Below are 19,320 nucleotides of genomic sequence, written 5' to 3'. Positions count from 1 at the left end.
CTATGATTTGAGTTTTTCACAGGACTTTTTAATGAAATACATGCACAATCTCACCAAATATTGGGCATAATTGATCATGAGAAGACATCTGGGTTCTAGGCCCAAGAGATAGGGAAGGTAGCTTTATTTTCATATGATGACTACACCTAAGTAGACCTGAAACAACGAATCGATAAAATCGATAATAATCGATAACGGGAATTCCCCCGTTTCTGCTGCAGAGCTCTGTAGTGTCCGTCTGCTTGAAGTTACGTAATGACGGATGTGACGCGCGTGTACGATGAAGATTTGAATAAAGTTTTGCGGTTGCACGTTGTAAGTGGAAGGATTCGGTAGCGGAGGTACGTATGGAGAGAGAGAGAGAGAGAGAGAGAGAGAGAGAGAGAGAGAGAGAGAGAGAGAGAGAGAGAGAGAGAGAGAGAGAGAGAAAAAAAAAAAAAATATGATTGCCGGGTGGGAAACTGATGGGGCAGAGTGTGGGTGGGTGCAGGGCATTTTATTAAATATTGTTTTAATCGAAAAAATAATCGGCCGATTAATCGATTATTAAAATAATCGTTAGTTGCAGCCCTACACCTAAGCTATGCTTTTTTCATCTTCCAGTTGAATACTAATTATTTTGAGAAGCTCAGGGTTCATTGTGGTTTATTTCTGCGATTATCTTACAGCTACTGCCTTTTGTACTATGGCTTGCGTGACGTACTTGCGGAGTAATGCCTTTGGTGTTATTCAGGTGCCACCGTGGTCATAATTGTGTGTTTATATCATGTATCCATGTGTTTGGAAATTGCATCTACCATAACATTGTACAGAGGCAGTCAAATGTAGACCCACGGCTATTACTGAACTAGAACTGCATTTTCATAAACCTCCGTCAGCTTCCGTAAAGGCTTTTCGTTGGCAGAGTTTTATGGAAGTTCTAGTTGGATAACAGATGGAAAAATGGTGGCCGACGCTGATTTAAAGTCCTTTTCCAATATTTGGCAGTTTGCAAAACTTCTGGTGTCACATGCTGTAAAATATTCAATAAAACGCATTGTAGGAGGTATACGACCAGGAACCGATCCAAATAAAATACGGAAAATAGGTCTACTTACAGAAATGGACGGATCATGGACAGCCAATTAAATCTGTAAGCTACAGTACAGTAGACATCTTTACATGACATAGAACCAAAGATATTAACATCCCAGACCAACTTACACAGATGCGCAGAGAAAGGGAATCGGGAATTTCTTTTTGTTCAATAAAATGTAATGTACATTTCAAGGATCCTGTAATTAATCAACTAATTCTCTCCTGGCTGTATAGAACAAGTAATCAAAGTTCACTAATAACTTATTCTTTCTGCTCCAGCACCTGCATTCCATTTGTTTATTTCCTCAGACTCATAAATCTGACGTGCTGTCACAAGTGCCATAATATTAGCACAATAAAGTTAATTAGCCCCTCTCAATAAACAACAACAGAGCCATTACAAAGACACGTTGATGGCTTTTCTTTTCATTTAGACAATAAACGCACGGAATTGTTTTCTGGAGAACCCTTAGAAATGGTAAACGGTGAAGTTAAGAAGCGGTTGAAAATACTTGTAGCAAAAAAATTTGCTACCGCTTCTTAGAAGAACGCACGTGCTTGTGTTACAAGAGCCATCTGCTGCCGTCAGGAATAAAGGACATCTCCAACAGGAGTCATACCTTTTAACATATTACAATGATCAAGAACGCAGGGGGGTACGCCACAAATTACAGGGGCAGAGAGAAGCTTGAGCTCTGCTTGAAAAGAAAGGCGAGTTTGAGGATCACAATGAATATATCAAATAGTTTAATATTAGCCACTCTTCACAGCTTTAGCTTGGTTTCACCATCCAGCTAGGCCTAGCAATGGACAGGGGATACACCACAAATAAAAATAAGCGAATAAGTAAAATAGGTTTACAGGAACCTGACTTACCCATTCATCTAGAATACGGCGCCTGGCTTCGTTTGCTTTTTGCATGTTCCGGCACGCCATGATAACTAGCGCGCCATGCAGGGCCAACGATCGAGCCGTTTCAAATCCTGAAAGGAGAGAAGAAACGGTAGATATCATAATTACATTTATGAAACCATTTTGTCCAGAAATGGTGGACGTTTTCTGAATGGTGCAAGTTATACTGAGCCATCTAGTCAAATTTGTAAAGCTACGAGGTGTCTTCAGAGGCACAAAAGGTTGAGAGTTTTATGGTGCTCTCACCCCTGCCTGCTTATGCCAAGTTCCATCCACTCTATATTTTTTTTCCCTCTCTACCTGTCCATTTTCTGCCTAAAGAGCCTGTTAAGTTGTTATTGGATTGCATAGCTTGTGGCACCTTGAATGTTAATGTAGCCCTCGTAGAGAGAAAGGAAGATTCGTCATCTGGAATACGGAGGTGTCCTTTGCATGAATGAAGCTATCAATGCCGAGACAGGTGTATAAAAGACCCTTGTATCTCTATTAAATAGACACATTGATAATTTATTGTCGGATTGGCCGGGTTAACGCGATTGTTCTAAATTCGCCACGAAAAACCCGAGCTGTTTCTCGCGCAAGCTCTAGGGATTCGTTCATTGTTGTGTACCATACACTTCTTCAAACAAAAGCATCCGGAAATTAAGTGCGGTTTGCAAGATTGATGAAGAAACCATATGTTCCCTATTAAACTGGGGAAAAACTGGAATGTATAATTACACAGTTTAATGTACTTAGCAAATATTTGGAATTAGTCGATGGAAATCCGTAAGAGCGATTTGGAATTATGACTCTCGTGAAATGATATAATGCAGATTGCTGGCCACAGAGGATTTGTTTTACGGATGTGACAAGGCAAGAAAAGTGACATTAAGATACCAAAGTACCAGTTCAAAATAAATAAATGTAAATAATCATTAAAAAAACAAAGAATAAATTCAGCAAAATGTTAGATTTTCAGAATTGTGCAGGAATCTGCAAGTTTAAAGCTCATAATATTTCAATGCAGAAAAAAACGTAATTGCTTAGTCAAACAGTTTATGGATTGAAAGGAGAAGAAAACAAAAATCCCTGACATTCTCGCAAAAAAACTGACAATGAATTCAGCTTAATTAAAACGTTGCATGGCCCCTGGCGCAGTAAGGGCTGGGTTCAAATTAGGATATCGGCAGGGATATATTTCCTCTAACGACAACTACATTCTGCTTTGGAATAGAGACAGAGGATGTCAAAGATTTGACCTTAACCTGTGTAATTTAGTTGCTAAAAAGGCAGGAAAATAATTATGTGAACTGTTTAAGTTTCAGATCATTCAAAAGACTCCTCAACTTTTCAAACTTTTATCCAGGATTCTCCCGGTTGGTGAAAGGGACACTACATTCCACAGTTTTTTTGTGGTTGTCATTCTATTCTGTTTTGAGTGGCTACCTGGCCTCTTCTGTTCTGCTGGATGATATGCTGGTTTACCATATGTTTTCAGCCATCTGAAAAGCCATGAATGGTTTAAATCGATGAATGTATTCATAATAACTGGGCAAACTCAGCCCTTCTTGCAGGAGTATCCTAGTGGTTGTCTGATATTCTAACTGGAAACATTTATATTAAAAATAATCTTGCTTTCTCTTTGTTTTTAAAATAAGTTGGTTTTTCAGCTCATCGACACCATGGCGACAGTTCTCATTTTACCAAGACAATCCCCACAGTCCTACTTTTTGCCCTTACGGTCAAAACTAGGAGTATGCATGAAGATAGACAAAAACATGACATCACAGCCATCAAATGTAACACGAAACTAATAATTTCAATTACAACGGGTCTTTGTCAGAACAGTAACAATTTGTGGGCGAGTGTGTTTTTTAGTCTATGATTTGTAGGTGAATCGAGGTGAAACAATGGCTCTTCATAATGTATTTTTTGTGAAAAGCAAAGACCTTCCCTTGGTTTTTGATGGCCTGACACATTACATGTTACATGTTTTAATTCCATGACACATTAGGCAGGGACTGTCTCGGCCCATCCTCCGGGAAGGACTCAACAGAGCTGGCCTCTGATGATGCGAAGTCAATGAGATGAAATGATCTTTCGCAACATAAATTATAATAAATAATCCTGGTCTCAAGAAGTCTACCTCCCGAATAGCAGCGTCCAGAAATGATCACACCATAACAGAGACACCCTCCAAACGAGAGTTTGCTTTCCGTGCTACAAATTATTTGCTATTTCCGTCGATTTCTGGTTAAACCATTTAGATGATTTTGGTCTTTCTTTTATTTTCAAGGAGGTTGTTCAAGTGTAAAAGTGTTATGTGTTGCATGTCTGTACGGAAATCTTTAAAGCCGAGTCAGAAAAAAAAAATATATAAACATTAAAAAAAAGCATTTTTACAGCAAATATGCTGCAGCGTTTTTTTATAAAAAAGATTAACAGATAGTTTTTTTTCTTTACCACTGAATAGCACAGTAATCAGCGCCGGCTTATGCGGAGTACAGATGTTTGACTAAAACAGGGTAATGAACGCACTATTCATGTGAGCACAAAATGTGTCGAACAAGGCAAGTATTAATTTTAACAGTTTCATTTTTAGTCTGCTGAAGAACATTTCAGTTTTATTTTTCCCTAATTAGCAAAAGAGCTGCCAAGTATAATACAATATCGTTTTGAACATTAAACTATAATGTAATGCAGGATTCAATTAGTTATACTTCTGCGGTAGGGACATTTTTGTGCAGGCAGCGTGCATCAAGCAGGTAGAAATGTGTATAGTAAGCATTATCGTGTGGTGGAAATATACAGGAGGTACTGTGGACAAATGGCATCATATGTGCCAACTGCCCCTATTTGATGGGATTCCTGCCCTGTCCTTGTGGTCATGTAGGAGCAGTATGGCAGTGCCGAGGTGAAACGTGTATTGCGTATGCATTTAGAGGGTATGACATTATGATGTAACCCCAGGAAGCTGGATGCCTTGGTGGGTTTCCAATGCACATCAAAAAATTAGCAGGTATACAGAACGCCTTGTTTTGTGTCCCTATATTGACTGCATGCACAATTAGCATTTATAATCAATTCTCTGTCCTATTCTTTCTATTCTATCTTTACAAAGACTCCCCTGACCCATAACTAAGAATAGTAGGAGTTTAACCAATTAATGGTAAAGAACGATTAGTACATGGTACAATTAACCTACATACTCGCATTTTTCCCCATTATACCTATTCTCCCCTGTAACCTCCCCGTGAGAAGCGGTACAGCGGGGGACCTGATCACCCAAATGGTTATGTGACGGTTTTGCCGCACCCCTAGGCCTAGGCCAGTAACCTCTCTCTTGGTCTAATCAGCATTGATTATTTTTACTGTTTTATTTTCTTCTGTACCTGCTTTCTACCATACCTTCTTCTGATCTGCCTTTCCTGTTTATAAAACACATTACAAAGACTTTTTAAAAGTTGTTAGAGGGTAAGAACAATTACATGTTTTTTAAAGAAAAAATAATTAGGTAATAAAAGGTATTAATACATTTTTTTATTATAAATATCTTTACCTGCCATATGTAACCCATACTATATTCCTCTTTCTGAGAATACTACCTGTTATTTGGTTGCCACATACAATGTAGCCAAGCGGAACAAATGTTTGCTCTGGAATATTAACACTCAATTTAAAATACTTCCATCAGTACTTCATTGTAGCAGAACAATACAAGATTTGCCAGTGACTATTAGAAGGTAGACTGGGATAAAATGATAAATCACTGCAAACTATACTTTTAAACGTACTTCCTCAGCAACATGTTAAAAAGAGATGTTGCTTTTTATAAGGAGCCATTATGATGGTTTATTGCTCGCCCATTAACATGAAACGGTAGAATATGAAAGAACTCAAATATGTTATTTTATGGGAGGATGGCAATGATCTGCCGGAGAGACCGAACAACTTCAGATTCTCGCTGGAGAAGGCTCTTGAGGCTATAATGTTTTGCAAAAACCCTATAATGAATTTCAAGTGGCTGGCCTGTAAATCTCAAGAGGAAGGAATGACCGGAGGCTGCTGCTTTTCGCACTATAACTGCAGTCCAATGAGTTCTAATCTGACCCCTGGTTGACAATTCAGAGCAGTAGGAAATTTGTAGCCAAACGCGGTGCTGTTTTCTCGAGCGCCAATGTCGTCTTTATAAGTTTGACTTCCCTCTTCTAAAAGGCACAATGCAGGACACTTAGCTACCGAAGCCACCATATTCTCCAGGTAGAACGTTATCAGGAAAATGAACACGATCCGTAGTTTTAAGAACATGTCTGCACGCCTAAATGCATAGGATGCTAAAGTAAAACACCACAGAACTTCAAGGTCGAAGGCTTGTTGGACTTAGTTGTCAAGCAATTCAGATGTGATCAGAACTGAGGCCTTCCATAATTGGGATGAAACCAAGCTGGCATTAGCCTCCAATATGTCCCTGTAATATCTTTAATAAGATCCATTAATGATCTAAAATGATCATGGCTGAGGTGAGTTGTCCACTGATGGCTACAACTGGTTTTATTTGGTAATTTGTTTACATCTTAAAAATGGTAAAAAACCAGGAAGCTATTTTCTAATAGAAATCATTAAGTCAAAAAGCCACCATCAGAATTCTTCACAACACCTGAATAGATTTTCTATTTTGTGGTCAATGATATTGAAAAAAAGTAGCAATGGGCCAGCTATCACAGCCAACCAAACCGTAAGGCAAAAATGGAGGAGAGCGTTACTGTTCAGGAGGAAATGGATGCCCAAAACAAAACTAAAGGCTCTAATTGCCTGGAATTTAATCGCTCTGTCATAAAAATATACTTAAGAAAATAACAGAAGATTAAATAACCCACAAGAGGCAACACAATAAATGCAACAGGAACAAAAATTCCTACACTAGCCTAGGGGCTCCTTGAATCTGAAGGCACAAAGCCACAAAAAGTTCCCTTTTTACAGTCATATACATTTCACCCGGTTACGGAACATCACTTCTTCACAAAGTCAAATCATTAAACATCTCTGATGGGTAAGGGATGCTTGAAATATTTTTTATATTAAAAAAAATGAAAAAAAATCACAAAAACGGATATGTCTGTGTCTGGTGAAAACGTTGTCTTGTAAAACATAAATCTGTAACTGCAGGCATCAGGTTTTAAAACATAATATCATGTTTAGGTTAAAACCGACGTCCTGCCTCTCCCTTTGTGTGCTAAACTGGCATGTGTTGTTCTTGGACGCGAGAAGCCGCCGGAGTGCCAAGCAAAATGAATTAAAATGACTAATGTGTAGATTCTGTTTCTCGTCCAACCAAACCTAATGCGAAAACCAGTTTCACATGCTGCTGGCCGCGGCGAACCCACCGCCCGGGCTAAGTGGTCGATACATCTTGTATAAAACGCAAAGATCTCAAACAAATAACGCAAAGGCATTTCACAGAATGTGCTCTGGGAGTCGGTTACCTTTGTTGGCTTTAACATGTTGAACATGTTAAAAATTGCCTTCGCCGACATGCAGAATTGCCAACGTAAAATCGGGTTCCAACAGTACAAGGAGAGAACTACGTTAAAATATACATAAGTACCGTGCTGGGCTGCAGCATGTCACCTCGTAGACGTGTAAGTGGCTGGCGCAATGTTTTTTAAATTATTATTCATGATATTCTGTGTGTATAACTAGTAGTTATTTATGTAGGAACTTTCTCCACCCAGAAGTGTACAAAAAGGACAGGTCATTCTAGTTGGACCGGTTTGTAGAGTACCATATCGTTCAACGTTGGGTTCGGCCGGCTCGCGGCTTAGGACGCGCAGGAGAAAGGCAAATTGGTCCTGTGCACTGTTCTAGTTTTCTATTCTGGTATTTTATGTGTTTATCTTTTGATTTGAATTTTGAAACCAAACATAAAAGAGAGCATTTTGTCCACTAATGGCTTGTCATCCCTATCGGAGGCCTATTTTGTGCCTGGAGGAGCAGTCGGCCACGCAGAGTTAAATTAGCGAAAAGGCGCTTGGCACACTTTTTACGTAAATGAAAAAAAAATATAACCCATGTCTGTTAATATGAGATCCATAAAACCTCAGGTTGATTATAACAATTTTGGAAAATGTTGCTAAACTACCATTAAGTGCAGGAATTGGTTTACACTAAAGCCGACGATGATTATATAAAATCTATCCTAGGAGTACGGTTTCTTGGGCTTATTATCTCAGTGACAAAATATAGGAGCCGCTCTTACAAAAGCAATCACAGATTTGCTTAACTTAGACATAATAATAATAAAAAAAAACATATATATATATATATATATAGTTACAAATAGTTTGTAGATTGCTGGGTTGCCCAGTGATTTAAATGCAGTTAGGTTTGCAGAAACGTAAGTTATAATGTGCAGCTCACACAGGGGAGAAGACGGTAAATTATTTAATTTTCCTGCTGCCCAAATAATAAAAAAAAAAAAATCCGCAGAAGATAAAACCTCGGCAAGAGCCAAGAAGTGTTTAGCGCACACGTCCACAAATCAACAGAAACCTGATCAGGCTTTAGATCCACGGCAGAAGCATTGAGGACTGCCAACAAAAGTTTGGAGCACGAAATGAACCTTCGTCCTGACCAGCACCACCACAAAGCAAATTAACTTGTTCATCTCCTCCATGTAATTCACTAAAGTGATATTTTAGTCCTCTATTTGCTTACAAATAATATCTGAAACTGATCCCCGTTGCTCCCGCTAATAATGGAGGAATCTAAAAAATTAACTGTGAAGCCAAAGAGCTCGTGAAAAATATTGGCTAGTGGAGATGATTTGACTCGGCCCCTCGCACGGAACCGCTTGACTCTCAGTAGTGACTTATTAGTCACCTTAAGGACTTGTAATTCCGCTGGTAAGGCACTTACAATGGCCCAATATTGGCTCAATATTGGCCCACTAGCACTTAGGCCAGATCAGTGCACTAAAGTATAGCATATTTATTTCTGGTCGAAAAATTCAATAGCCAGACATTAAATATAAATGCCACAACTACCCTGCTAAAATTCATACCTGGGGGACAACACCATATAGGATGATTTTGGTCACTGACAAGCTGGTATTTGGCCAGGAACAGAATGGATGACTTTGCTATAAGTGACCATGCGGTACAAAAGAAAAATTTTCACGGGACAATACGTCCCTTTTGGTCTTATATTGTTTTCAGAGTGGCTGAAAAAGAAAAGAATCAATGTGTTGCAATGGCCCAGTCAAACTCCAGACCTCAACCAAATTAAAATGGTGTGGCAGGACCTTAAAAGAGCTGTGCATAAACATATGCCCTCAAACCTCAATGAACTGAAGCAACGTTGTAAAGAAAAGTGGGGGCCAACTGATAAAGTCATACAGAAAACGATGACAAGTTATTGCACCTAAAGTTTGTTTTACAAGCTATAGAATCATAATGTGTACTTATGATTCTCCAATGGCTTCTCCATTCTGGCTTTATTTTTGTTGAATAACTCATGACACGGTGTAATATGTCATGATTTGTTGTTCATCTGTGGTTGTATTAACCTAATGTTCATCATTTTTAAAGCACACAAATAGAGATGTTTAATTTTTTAAATTTTCAAATAAAAAACTAACTCGATTTTTAGACACAATGTGTTGCATCAGGACTGGCAAGGATGGTGAATTTTATCCCAGGCTGATCAAGTTCAATCACTTAGCTAACCAACCATGTGTGGCACTTATTACTAAAATAATAAATAGATTCATCTAAGAGGATATGAAAAGACAACAAGAGAAGCCCCATATGCTAACATTAATGACAGTAAAACCTCATTTATACGGTTTTACATTGGTTGATTAAAATATTCGCTTTCTCACAAAATGTCCTACAATGAGGGGAGCAAAACAATCTTTTTTCTTAAGACTTTATTTTATGTCTTGGCGTTTCATTTTCTGAACCTCTTGCGGTAAGACAGAATAAGAAATTAAAACCAAGTTTTTCAAGTCATTCAAAATTAAATTTTTGCCAAGAGAACGACGATACAAAATTAATAATTGGTCAGACACACAAAGTGGAAGGAAGAAAACACTTTTTATGTGAATGCTCAAGTTAAAATTATTTCTGTGTCTGCTAAACAAATTTAAAGGCCTCGAGTAAAGGCTTATGATTTACAGTTTTTTGAGATTTTTTTCTCTCTATAACCTAAACCTGGAAACCTTTTGTGGACCGATAGTAGGTGCTGAGTCAATGAATATTTCCAGTTACACAAAGTTTGACATGTGTGATCTTTGGCAAACCAGTGTTGATATTTTTTTTAATTCAGGGTGCCTAGAGGGACTCCTTCTGCTAATTCCTAATTTTAACAATACTTCAAGCTCTGCAAAAAAAAAATAAAAGAGGGTGGCTGAACAGCTAGAATGGGTCTGTATCATAGATTCATCTAGTATCGCAGAAATCCAGAGCAGGTGAATAGTTAGTCAACTGAAAAACGGGGAGATGCAATTATCCGGCCCGTTATGCAGATCACTGGCTATACTGCTATTTTAAACTTACTGCTAAAAAAGAAAAGGCAAACTCATTTGGTTAGGTCAGAATTCTGCTCATGATGCAGAACCGATTTTGGAAATAGGTGTCCTGCCGGATATGTATACATTACGGTTTTGTACAGAATGGCACAATATGAGGCTTTCAAAACAAAGCATTGATGGGAGACAGAGGGAGAGGTGTGCTCACCTGGCACATTGTTATCAAAGGCTACAGTAATACTCGAAATCAAGGTCAAATATTATGGGTCACAACATTTTTACGAATAAATGTGAAATATATTTATATATATATATATATATATATATATATATACATATATATATATATATATATATAATGTCATTTTTAGAGATGAAGCAAATGTTACTACTGACTCTGAAAAACTGTTATAAGTTACCTTTTGTTTGCTCATAATCCCATTATGTTATGGACTGACAGTGCCCCCTAGTGGTTACATTTAATTATAGCATGTTACGGATGGCTGTAGCTCATAGGGACTTCACCTACGCCCTTCGTTTCCTCCCCGTTCATTTATTCAGCTTTTCGTCAGTGCTCCTCAAAAAAGAGGATAGTACAAAACATATAGGGTATAACTCATGAACACATGAAGTTGTTTTCATAACAACTTACGAATGGATCATCAGCATCAAGTACAGAGTTTGCATTCTGCTTTGTAATTAAGCTTAGTTTTCAGTCTCTTTATAGAGAAGGATGGGCAACTTAAAAAAAAAAAAAAAGTAAGATCACGTGGTTGATTAATGAATAACTTGGATATATATATATATATATATATTAGTTCAGAGTCTTCATTGTATTTTTTGCCCAAGTAAGAATCAAAAAAGTTTGTAGCAGGACCATTTTTATGCAGAACGGTAGTAATTGGTAAAAACTACTCGCAAACTTGCGGGTCCGCTTTTACGGCTGCCTTGATGCTTACCCCACTTTAATAAGCCATCCCCTATGTGCTAGGCTGCGTAATCCTACCATAACGTGGCTTGTTAAAGGGTTAAATGGAACAGCAGAAATACTTTCCTCAGTCAAAGTGCCCCCCGACATAATTTATCCCAGGATTTAAACTTGGCAAGGATGACGCCAACTCTGTGCCAAGAAACAAAAGCCTTTTGGAAAGCTTAAAGCAACAGACTTCTGAAAAAGCATGCAAAGACAAGCAGTATTAAGTGTATCTTTGGCAGTGATTAATAGCGACTCCAGTGGCTTGGCATAATGTATAATATTTGAGTATAGTCGAATTCCACCACCTGTTATGAAGAGTCTGTAAAAAGAGAGATGGCTCTTTATTTAAGAGAGAAATCCTCATCAAATGGTATTTATTCTGGATCTTTTCCCTTCTTGCGCATGTTAGAAGAGTGGCAAAGAAAGGCAATTCTGTCCATCAAGCTGTCGGTGTTCCTTACAAGAATGCTAATAGCCTGGGGTGAGATGTATAAATGCCTTGTGGGATGTTGAATCCTAGACTTTAATTCATAGGAAGATTAGATCAAATGTATGCATGTATTGAAGAATCCGAGGGCCAGGTTTATTGAGGCAATGCTGTATAAAAAGAGCGCTGATAGCTTGATACTTTGGCCTAGAATTGCTCCGGTACCATTAACAATTGTAACGCAAAATATTAAAGGATATTAAAAGGATAGTATCTATAAAGAAACATTAAAAGTCAGCATCAAAACTGTAAAAATATGTAGTGTATAAGTATGTAGTTGTATTGTATGTTTATTCAAAGCTTGCCAATCTTTCTTTTATCTCAACATTTGCACAAATTGGGTCTACAAATACTAGGCATGTGTATTGCAAATTTACCAAATTTGTCAAATGCGGTGATTCGTACAAAGCCACGGAAACGAGGCCAGTCCCCCAGGAAGAGAGGATGAAAACAAAGCAAAAAGCTCTGACTTTTCATCTGAAATCCGTGGGCACTCCTCCGCCTGCCACTTCCACATTTTCTTGTTCTTCATCTTCTTTCTTCTACCTTCTGTTTTTCATTTTCTCTCCTTCATCTTTTATCTTCGCTCCCATATCCTCGCGGACGTAACCTACTGCTAACGTTCGTCAAACTGGCGGCACTTCCAGTGACATCCTCTCCCCTTTATCCTCCAATCGAGGGAAAGAATGTCACCAAAAGCGCCACATTTTTGCCCCAAGATGAACTTCCACCCAAATCTCAGCACTTTGGCTGACGCCCTCTCCCTCCAGTGGCGGATCGGGGCAAACAATGTCAATGGAAGAGCTGCCAGTTCGCCCTAAGGTGAACTTCCATCCAAATTGCAGCACTTCCCGGGACGCCCTCTCCCCCAATTGGAGGATCGAGGCAAACGACATCAGCAAAAGCCCAGAGATTTTGGCTGAAATTCACAATAGGAGATGTGGATAAATATAGAAGATACAAAATAAAGGAGAGAAGATGAAAGACAGAAGAGAGAAGATGAAGAACAAGAAGATGTGGAAGCAGTCGGCAGAAGCAGAAGTGGTTGGTAGAGAAAGTAGGGAACATTTTAGAGAGAGAGAGAGAGTGAGACAGAGAGTGTGAGGGTGAATGTGAAAACCAGGCAACAAATTTCATTCTTGATTTAGAAATGCCCCCCTCCAATTTGAGCAGGAAATGTAATTCATTGCCCAGAAATGAATGGGCCAAAGACGATCCGAAAAATGTCTCTGAATTGTTTTTGGCCCATCTGCACATCTACTATCTACATGTCTTTGAATTGATATTATGTCATATATATATAAAAAAAAACATGGAAACGGCTGACAGGTTAGATAAAGTCAGTGGCTGCACAGTCTTTGAATCTGGAACAGTATTATTCAGATACAGACTCTTACAAATTCATTAGGAATAAACATCAAGATGGTTCTCCAGATAATACTCAATAATAAGTTCCAAATGCTTAATTTTGATGTAGATGAACCTACCGATTCCAGTGTTTGCTCCAGTGACTATCACCACCTTCCCAGAGAGATCGCAGCCCTGGAGTATCTCCATAGCTGTGGAGCTTCCATCATATTTCTGCCTTGTATTCATCTTAGAAGGCTGGTCATCAACAGTGAATGCAAGTCTTGGATCGAGGTATGTGGTTCTCTTATTCAAGTGGCTGTTGATAAAAAGTGTCAAACAAGTTGCGTATAAAATTGGGACCCACATTAAATCAAAATAATTCTCATTATAAACATGGGGCATTATTTTCTATTTTGTTTCTTGAACTGAAAGGACCTACAGCTTTCTTCACTCCAATGTAGCTCCTGTGTACATTTTCCATCCGGTCTTTTTTTGGCTCCTTGACTTCTGTCTCCTGACCTGCTGGCAGCTGCATCAGATGCTTAGGACTTCTACTCATACCTTGGTTATTAATCTCTAATCTGTTCTTCTAGTTGTTCACTCTGCTGTAGAACATTACAAGCATGTCTTCAGTCGCACACGCTACTTACTCAACAAAGTAGGTCTGTCCATTTCCATCAGTTTCCTGCTCCCAGCCATAGGGGAGATCTGTGAAAAAATAAAATGCATACTTTATGAATATATAAGAATATATAAATACAGGGATTTATTAGATGAAATAGAGAGATAAACTGGGTGTCCCACAGGTAGACCTTACCTTGTTTAACAAGCAGGGCTGTGTCTTGACCTAAGCCTAGGGTGGCCACTCTGCTCCCCAGATATGCTTTATGCCCCCTAGAAATGCCAGTCTGCCCCTTTAGAAATGCCAATCTGCCCCAGATATGCCCCCTGCTCCCCCAGATATGCTTTATGCCCCCTAGAAATACCACTCTAAATGAATAAACCACCTGCCTGGTGCCCGGAACTGCATGTCCCAGGTGTTGGGCGATACGAATTGCGCATCCCTGCGCTAAACGCTGATTATAGGCTGCAAACCCACTTTAAAGACTTAAAGTGGGGGGAGAAGTGTGGCCTATATTCGGGCAAATACAGTATATACACACACATACTTTTTGGGTCTAGCTATTGCATATAACGAATTTAGCAATTCCACTTTCCTTTTTTCAATAGTTACAGTAATACATTTCCCATTAAATTAGGTTTGTAATTTATTTATATCCTGTATTTTGCCGTAAAATTATGTAACTATAGGCATTCATTATTTGTGTTCGTTTCTGGCCATTTCATCATGCCAAACATTTATTAATTATCCACACCTTTTTAAAGGGTGGTTTATTTTGTTAGATAATTATCAGTCTTGTGGCATGTTTCAATGTATTTCAATTGTTTTTAATTATAATGGGTGTGTACTTCAATATATATATATATAGATATTTATATTAAAAAAAGGTTTTCAATAAGGACAGTCACGCGGAATGCATCAAGAGTTTGCTTTGCTAGTTTTGCTTTTTTTCTTTTCTCCGTGACGAGTACATTGTTGCTTTTACTTAATATTGGATTATAATAAAAGATTTATGTTACTACACCACGCTGCCAACAGTGGATTTTTTTCTCTTCCATCTCTCCAGAGTTGCCGACTTTCATTTGCTTATACCATTTAACTCAAGGGGATTTGAGGCGTTGATCCTGTTTGGTCTGAGCACCCGTTGATGGAGCTTGGAGGTAAAGATGTTTGAATAACTTATAGTCTGAACCTGTATATAAGTATGTATAGGTAGAAACATGGCAGAGACAAGATGTCTGGGCACAAACATGGCAGTTACTGCCACCTATGCACAGTGCTATGCACAAGCCGGATTGAGTTTAAACTCTGTAAATTTACAAACTGTCATAACGGACAAAATTTGAACTTCTGATGCTTGTTACCTGTAACGAGGAGGCTGCAGCTCAAACTTGAGTGGAAACTTAATGTTGAGCATCTTGTTTTTAGCTCCGTTCTTGCGGACTGATCAAGACTATGGCCAGTATTTTTTAAATAATGACTAACTGACGCTCCAGCTACTGTGGACTACAGTTCCCATTACGCTCATCCATTTACTATAAAAGACTGGATCTGTTAATACGTACACGGGCACTGTCATGAATGTACAGTAACAGCGGCTAGAGCTCATATCATGGACTGGCCACGTGCTGGTTTTAACGGTTTGAGTGTCTCTGATCCTTGTAGTATAGTTTACATGGATGACTATTCAGAGAGGAAGGGGTGGATCTTAAAGGGGAAATGGTGACATTTACAGGGGGAAGGGGTGGCTCATAAACAGGAAGGTGGGGTAGATTAAAATTAGGGGCACATAAATTTAGTCAAGTTTAGGGCAGCACAAAACCTGACCACCCCACTCTTCGCAAGCACTTCTTATTAAAAAAATGACAAAAAAAGAAAATTCACTTATTTGGAGGTAAACTCTCGTCACGTACACCCCTGATTTTGGGATGTTAAAGCTCCCCCGAAAAGCTTCATTGTTTATGTAAATGTATCACATGTGTGCATCCCCCCATATCACAGTATGATTGTTTTTTTTTTCTTAATATGGTATGCTCATATTAATGGTTTTCTAGAAGGTGTTCCCTATCTAAACGTTATTCATAGTAAAGACAATATGACTGACAACTACAGTCCGATAAAAGTGTGGTTTATGATAAACAAATACCAACCTCCAGCAATCCTTTTACGTTTTCCAGTTTTCGGATGTTCCCATTGTGTTTTCTCATCTAAGTGGCTATTAAAGTAAAAAGTAAAGGTTACTTTGGAAGGCCCAAGACATTAGAGAATGCATTTACCACTTTATGGGGAGGGTGATGAGTAATAGGAACAGCTTTCCTGCAGTAGTTAAGATCTATGGTCTTATAGAAGATAGAACATGGGCAAAGTAGTCTATCCAGTTCTTGTGTGCCATAATATACATAATCGACATGGTATGATCCATCTAATTTAATCTAATTTTATGCACTCCTCTGAATGTGGCAGTCCGTCATGAGCATGGGGAACATTATCAAAACTGATATGGTGGAACCTAAACTGGAGTGAAGGTCAAAAATAAGGTGACCTGGTACTTCTAGCTTTAGACGGTAGGCGTTGTCTGAAATTCTACAGCCCACAATATCAACAAACTCAGACAATCTTTATATATCACGGCCTTTCTTGCTTCCCATGTAGACTCTTACTTTGCATAGTAAACCCATCCATCCTTTGTACTCCTTTCTTCCCATCCAGGTGGCAACTCATCCTCGCTGTCTGTGTCGTCCAGGCCTGCGTACTTCAGGGCTGCCATAGCACTGCGCATGCAAATATAAGATTATTGATTAGTAATGTAAATTAGCCAGGGGAAGTTGTTCTAATTCAGTAACCTGGAGAGCGCATGAATTCTGCCACTAGATGTCTCCCAAGCTTCTCACACGCTGAATAAAGAGTGCTGTACAGAAGGTTAACTTCCTATCAAAACAAACTACTTGAAAAAACTTCACAATGTTTTCTTATCAAGAAATTGGCAATTGTGGCCACATGGGGTTCTAAAAGCAAGAAAATAAAAAATAAGTTTATTTTAGAGTTTTGGCATCAGTCCTCAAGCTAGCTGGTACAGGTCTTTACTTTTTGAACGGTAGCGAGCGAGAATAATACATATTCTTGTTGCTTTGTTTTCTACACATAAACCATATGTTTCTTTAAATAAGAATTAGAAAATGAGATACTATAAACTAGGCTTGTGCATTTGGATTCATACGAATTGCAAATGTATCAAGTTTTGGTAAATTTGTCCATTCATACGAAGACACGAAAACGAGGCCAGACCTTCCAACGAATCGGACCAAAGCAAAACGCTCAGAATTTCCGTGTGGAAATACGTAGGCCTACATTCACTCACATTCATTCATTTACTCTCACATTCTCGTTTTATCTTTCTCACAGTCTCTAAATGTTTCCCTGTCTTCTCTGTCGACCACTTCTACATCATCTTCTTCCTTCTCTCATCTTTTCTATCCTCAACCTGCTATCTTCATCCTTATCACCATGGTGAAAGGTTTCCTACCTACTGTTCAATTTTAAAATAAATACATAGGCTACTGTATTCTATAAGTACCATAAATAAAATCCAAAATAAACAGTTTCCTTGTTATATTTCATAAAGAAACCACATGTCAAGTCATCAGCTAAATTGAAAACTGTCCCCAATTCCACACTCATTACAAATAATTAGAAAATTCAAGGAAAATACATATTTATTTAAAGACACGAGTAACAATTTTTCTATCGAGAAGCCGTAAATTATTAAGTTACTCTATTTTAACATTAAAATATCTTGGTAGTTTTTTGGGGGTTTTTTTATATTTCTGCATATGGGTTTTTTATTTTATTTTCGAGGGCGGAAAATAACAATTTGCTACAGGTCCAGAGTTAAATGCGATAGATTGTCGTTAAGTAAACAGGCTCTATTTGGATCGGGTGTGTCATTAGGGTCTCTCCTCACAAGGGAAAACACTCACTTCCACGATCTCTTCGAAATATCGTCTCCTTGTTCCTTAATGACCCTTGCTTGGCTTTTTTTTTACTGTGAAATACACAAATATGCCAAAGCTGTCTTTTTTTTACACTTCTTGGATCCGCTCATCACATTCAGTACACATACGGCCACGCTTTCCGAGACGCATCGTTTAGCATCAAGGCTATAGACTCCTAGCAAATGGTTATTTCCCGCCCGTGGCATCTTATTCTGTCAGAATGGCAGAAAAACTACTGCGCACCTAAATATATCATGCAAATAAATGTATTTATTAACAGTGAACTCATTTATTTTTATTGTATGAGGAGCTTTGTGAAGGCACTTGCCTTTTTTGTTGATGCTGATTGTAGTTCAACACTCAGATTGAGGAGAGCTGGTATTAACCTGTTTATCCACTAATTGTCAGCTCTTCGGGGCAGAGCCTCTCTAAACCTGTGTTAGGTTAAGCAGCTTCTCCACAATAAGAAAATACAGCTTTTAAATGGAAAAAAATGATTAGAAATGAAAGATTCCGCGTCATAAATGAGTATTGCACTGCACTGCACTGTCTGTCACTGCCTCCGCTGTCTGTAGCTTTATGTGTAGTTTCTTTTGTTTCCTGTGTTGCATTTAAATGCTTCCTCCTGAAACCGACCCCCAGCTCACACAGTTCCTTCTTCTTTTTTGTTCACAGTAGATCATGGCAATATATAATATTAATAAGTATTAAGCTACAATGTTATCCTACCTGGGATGCAAAATTAGCCTTAAGCACCACTGATTATCAATTAATATCTGCCCTGGATTTGATTGCACCACTTGATCTGTCTCTATTTTAATTTTATATAACAAATATAAAACATTATGGATTTATAGAACAAGTATATCATAAGTATATATGTTATGCCACCACGTACCATGGGGCAGGAACATTTTCTGATTTAAAACTAGTTGCCCTTAAAAATTTCTGGCCACCGCAAACTTTTAAATCATTACTTTAGCATATTCAGCAAATATTATTTAGAACAGAAATGTAACATTTTTTTTTTCATGTTCTTTATATCCTTTCTGTGCATTAGAAAAACTAATTATAATACATAAAACAAATAAATAAATGTAGGTAATATATTAAATGCAATTTTAAATAAAAATATAAAATCATTTTTGTCAGCTTTTTTAATTTTATTTAAAAAATATCAACAAACGACAAAAGTGTCATTTCTGATTATGAATTTATTCATGTTTTATTGCCATATTAAAAATTAACTTAATTACTTACTGTGATTAAATGCACTGCTCGTAATCCACCCTCAAAACAATCAGACATATTTGACTAAGAAGCCATTTTGTTCCAAAAAGCATAACGAGGCCTGTTTAAGCACTAGATGAGAAAATGACTCACTGGTAGTGAGGT

General features: G+C 38.1%; 1 protein-coding gene across 1 annotated transcript in view; it reads right to left on the bottom strand.

Annotated features, from left to right (window-relative positions):
• The window catches only part of WWOX (WW domain containing oxidoreductase), a 325,001-nt gene extending 306,526 nt beyond the window's left edge, over positions 1-18,475 (bottom strand). Inside the window, exons 1-6 of the mRNA XM_053449183.1 lie at positions 18,255-18,475; positions 16,594-16,706; positions 16,084-16,148; positions 13,962-14,019; positions 13,449-13,627; positions 1,954-2,060 (exon numbers count right to left, since the gene is read on the bottom strand). Of these exons, the coding sequence (XP_053305158.1) occupies positions 1,954-2,060; positions 13,449-13,627; positions 13,962-14,019; positions 16,084-16,148; positions 16,594-16,700 (516 nt within the window). The 5' untranslated portion in view covers positions 16,701-16,706; positions 18,255-18,475. The remainder of the gene's footprint in view (positions 1-1,953; positions 2,061-13,448; positions 13,628-13,961; positions 14,020-16,083; positions 16,149-16,593; positions 16,707-18,254) is intronic.
• Positions 18,476-19,320: the final 845 nt, after the last annotated feature.

Source organism: Spea bombifrons, chromosome 10 (assembly GCF_027358695.1).
Source record: "Spea bombifrons isolate aSpeBom1 chromosome 10, aSpeBom1.2.pri, whole genome shotgun sequence".
In the NCBI taxonomy this organism is placed as follows: Eukaryota; Metazoa; Chordata; class Amphibia; order Anura; family Pelobatidae; genus Spea; species Spea bombifrons.
This window is presented reverse-complemented; position numbering and strand designations above follow the sequence as displayed.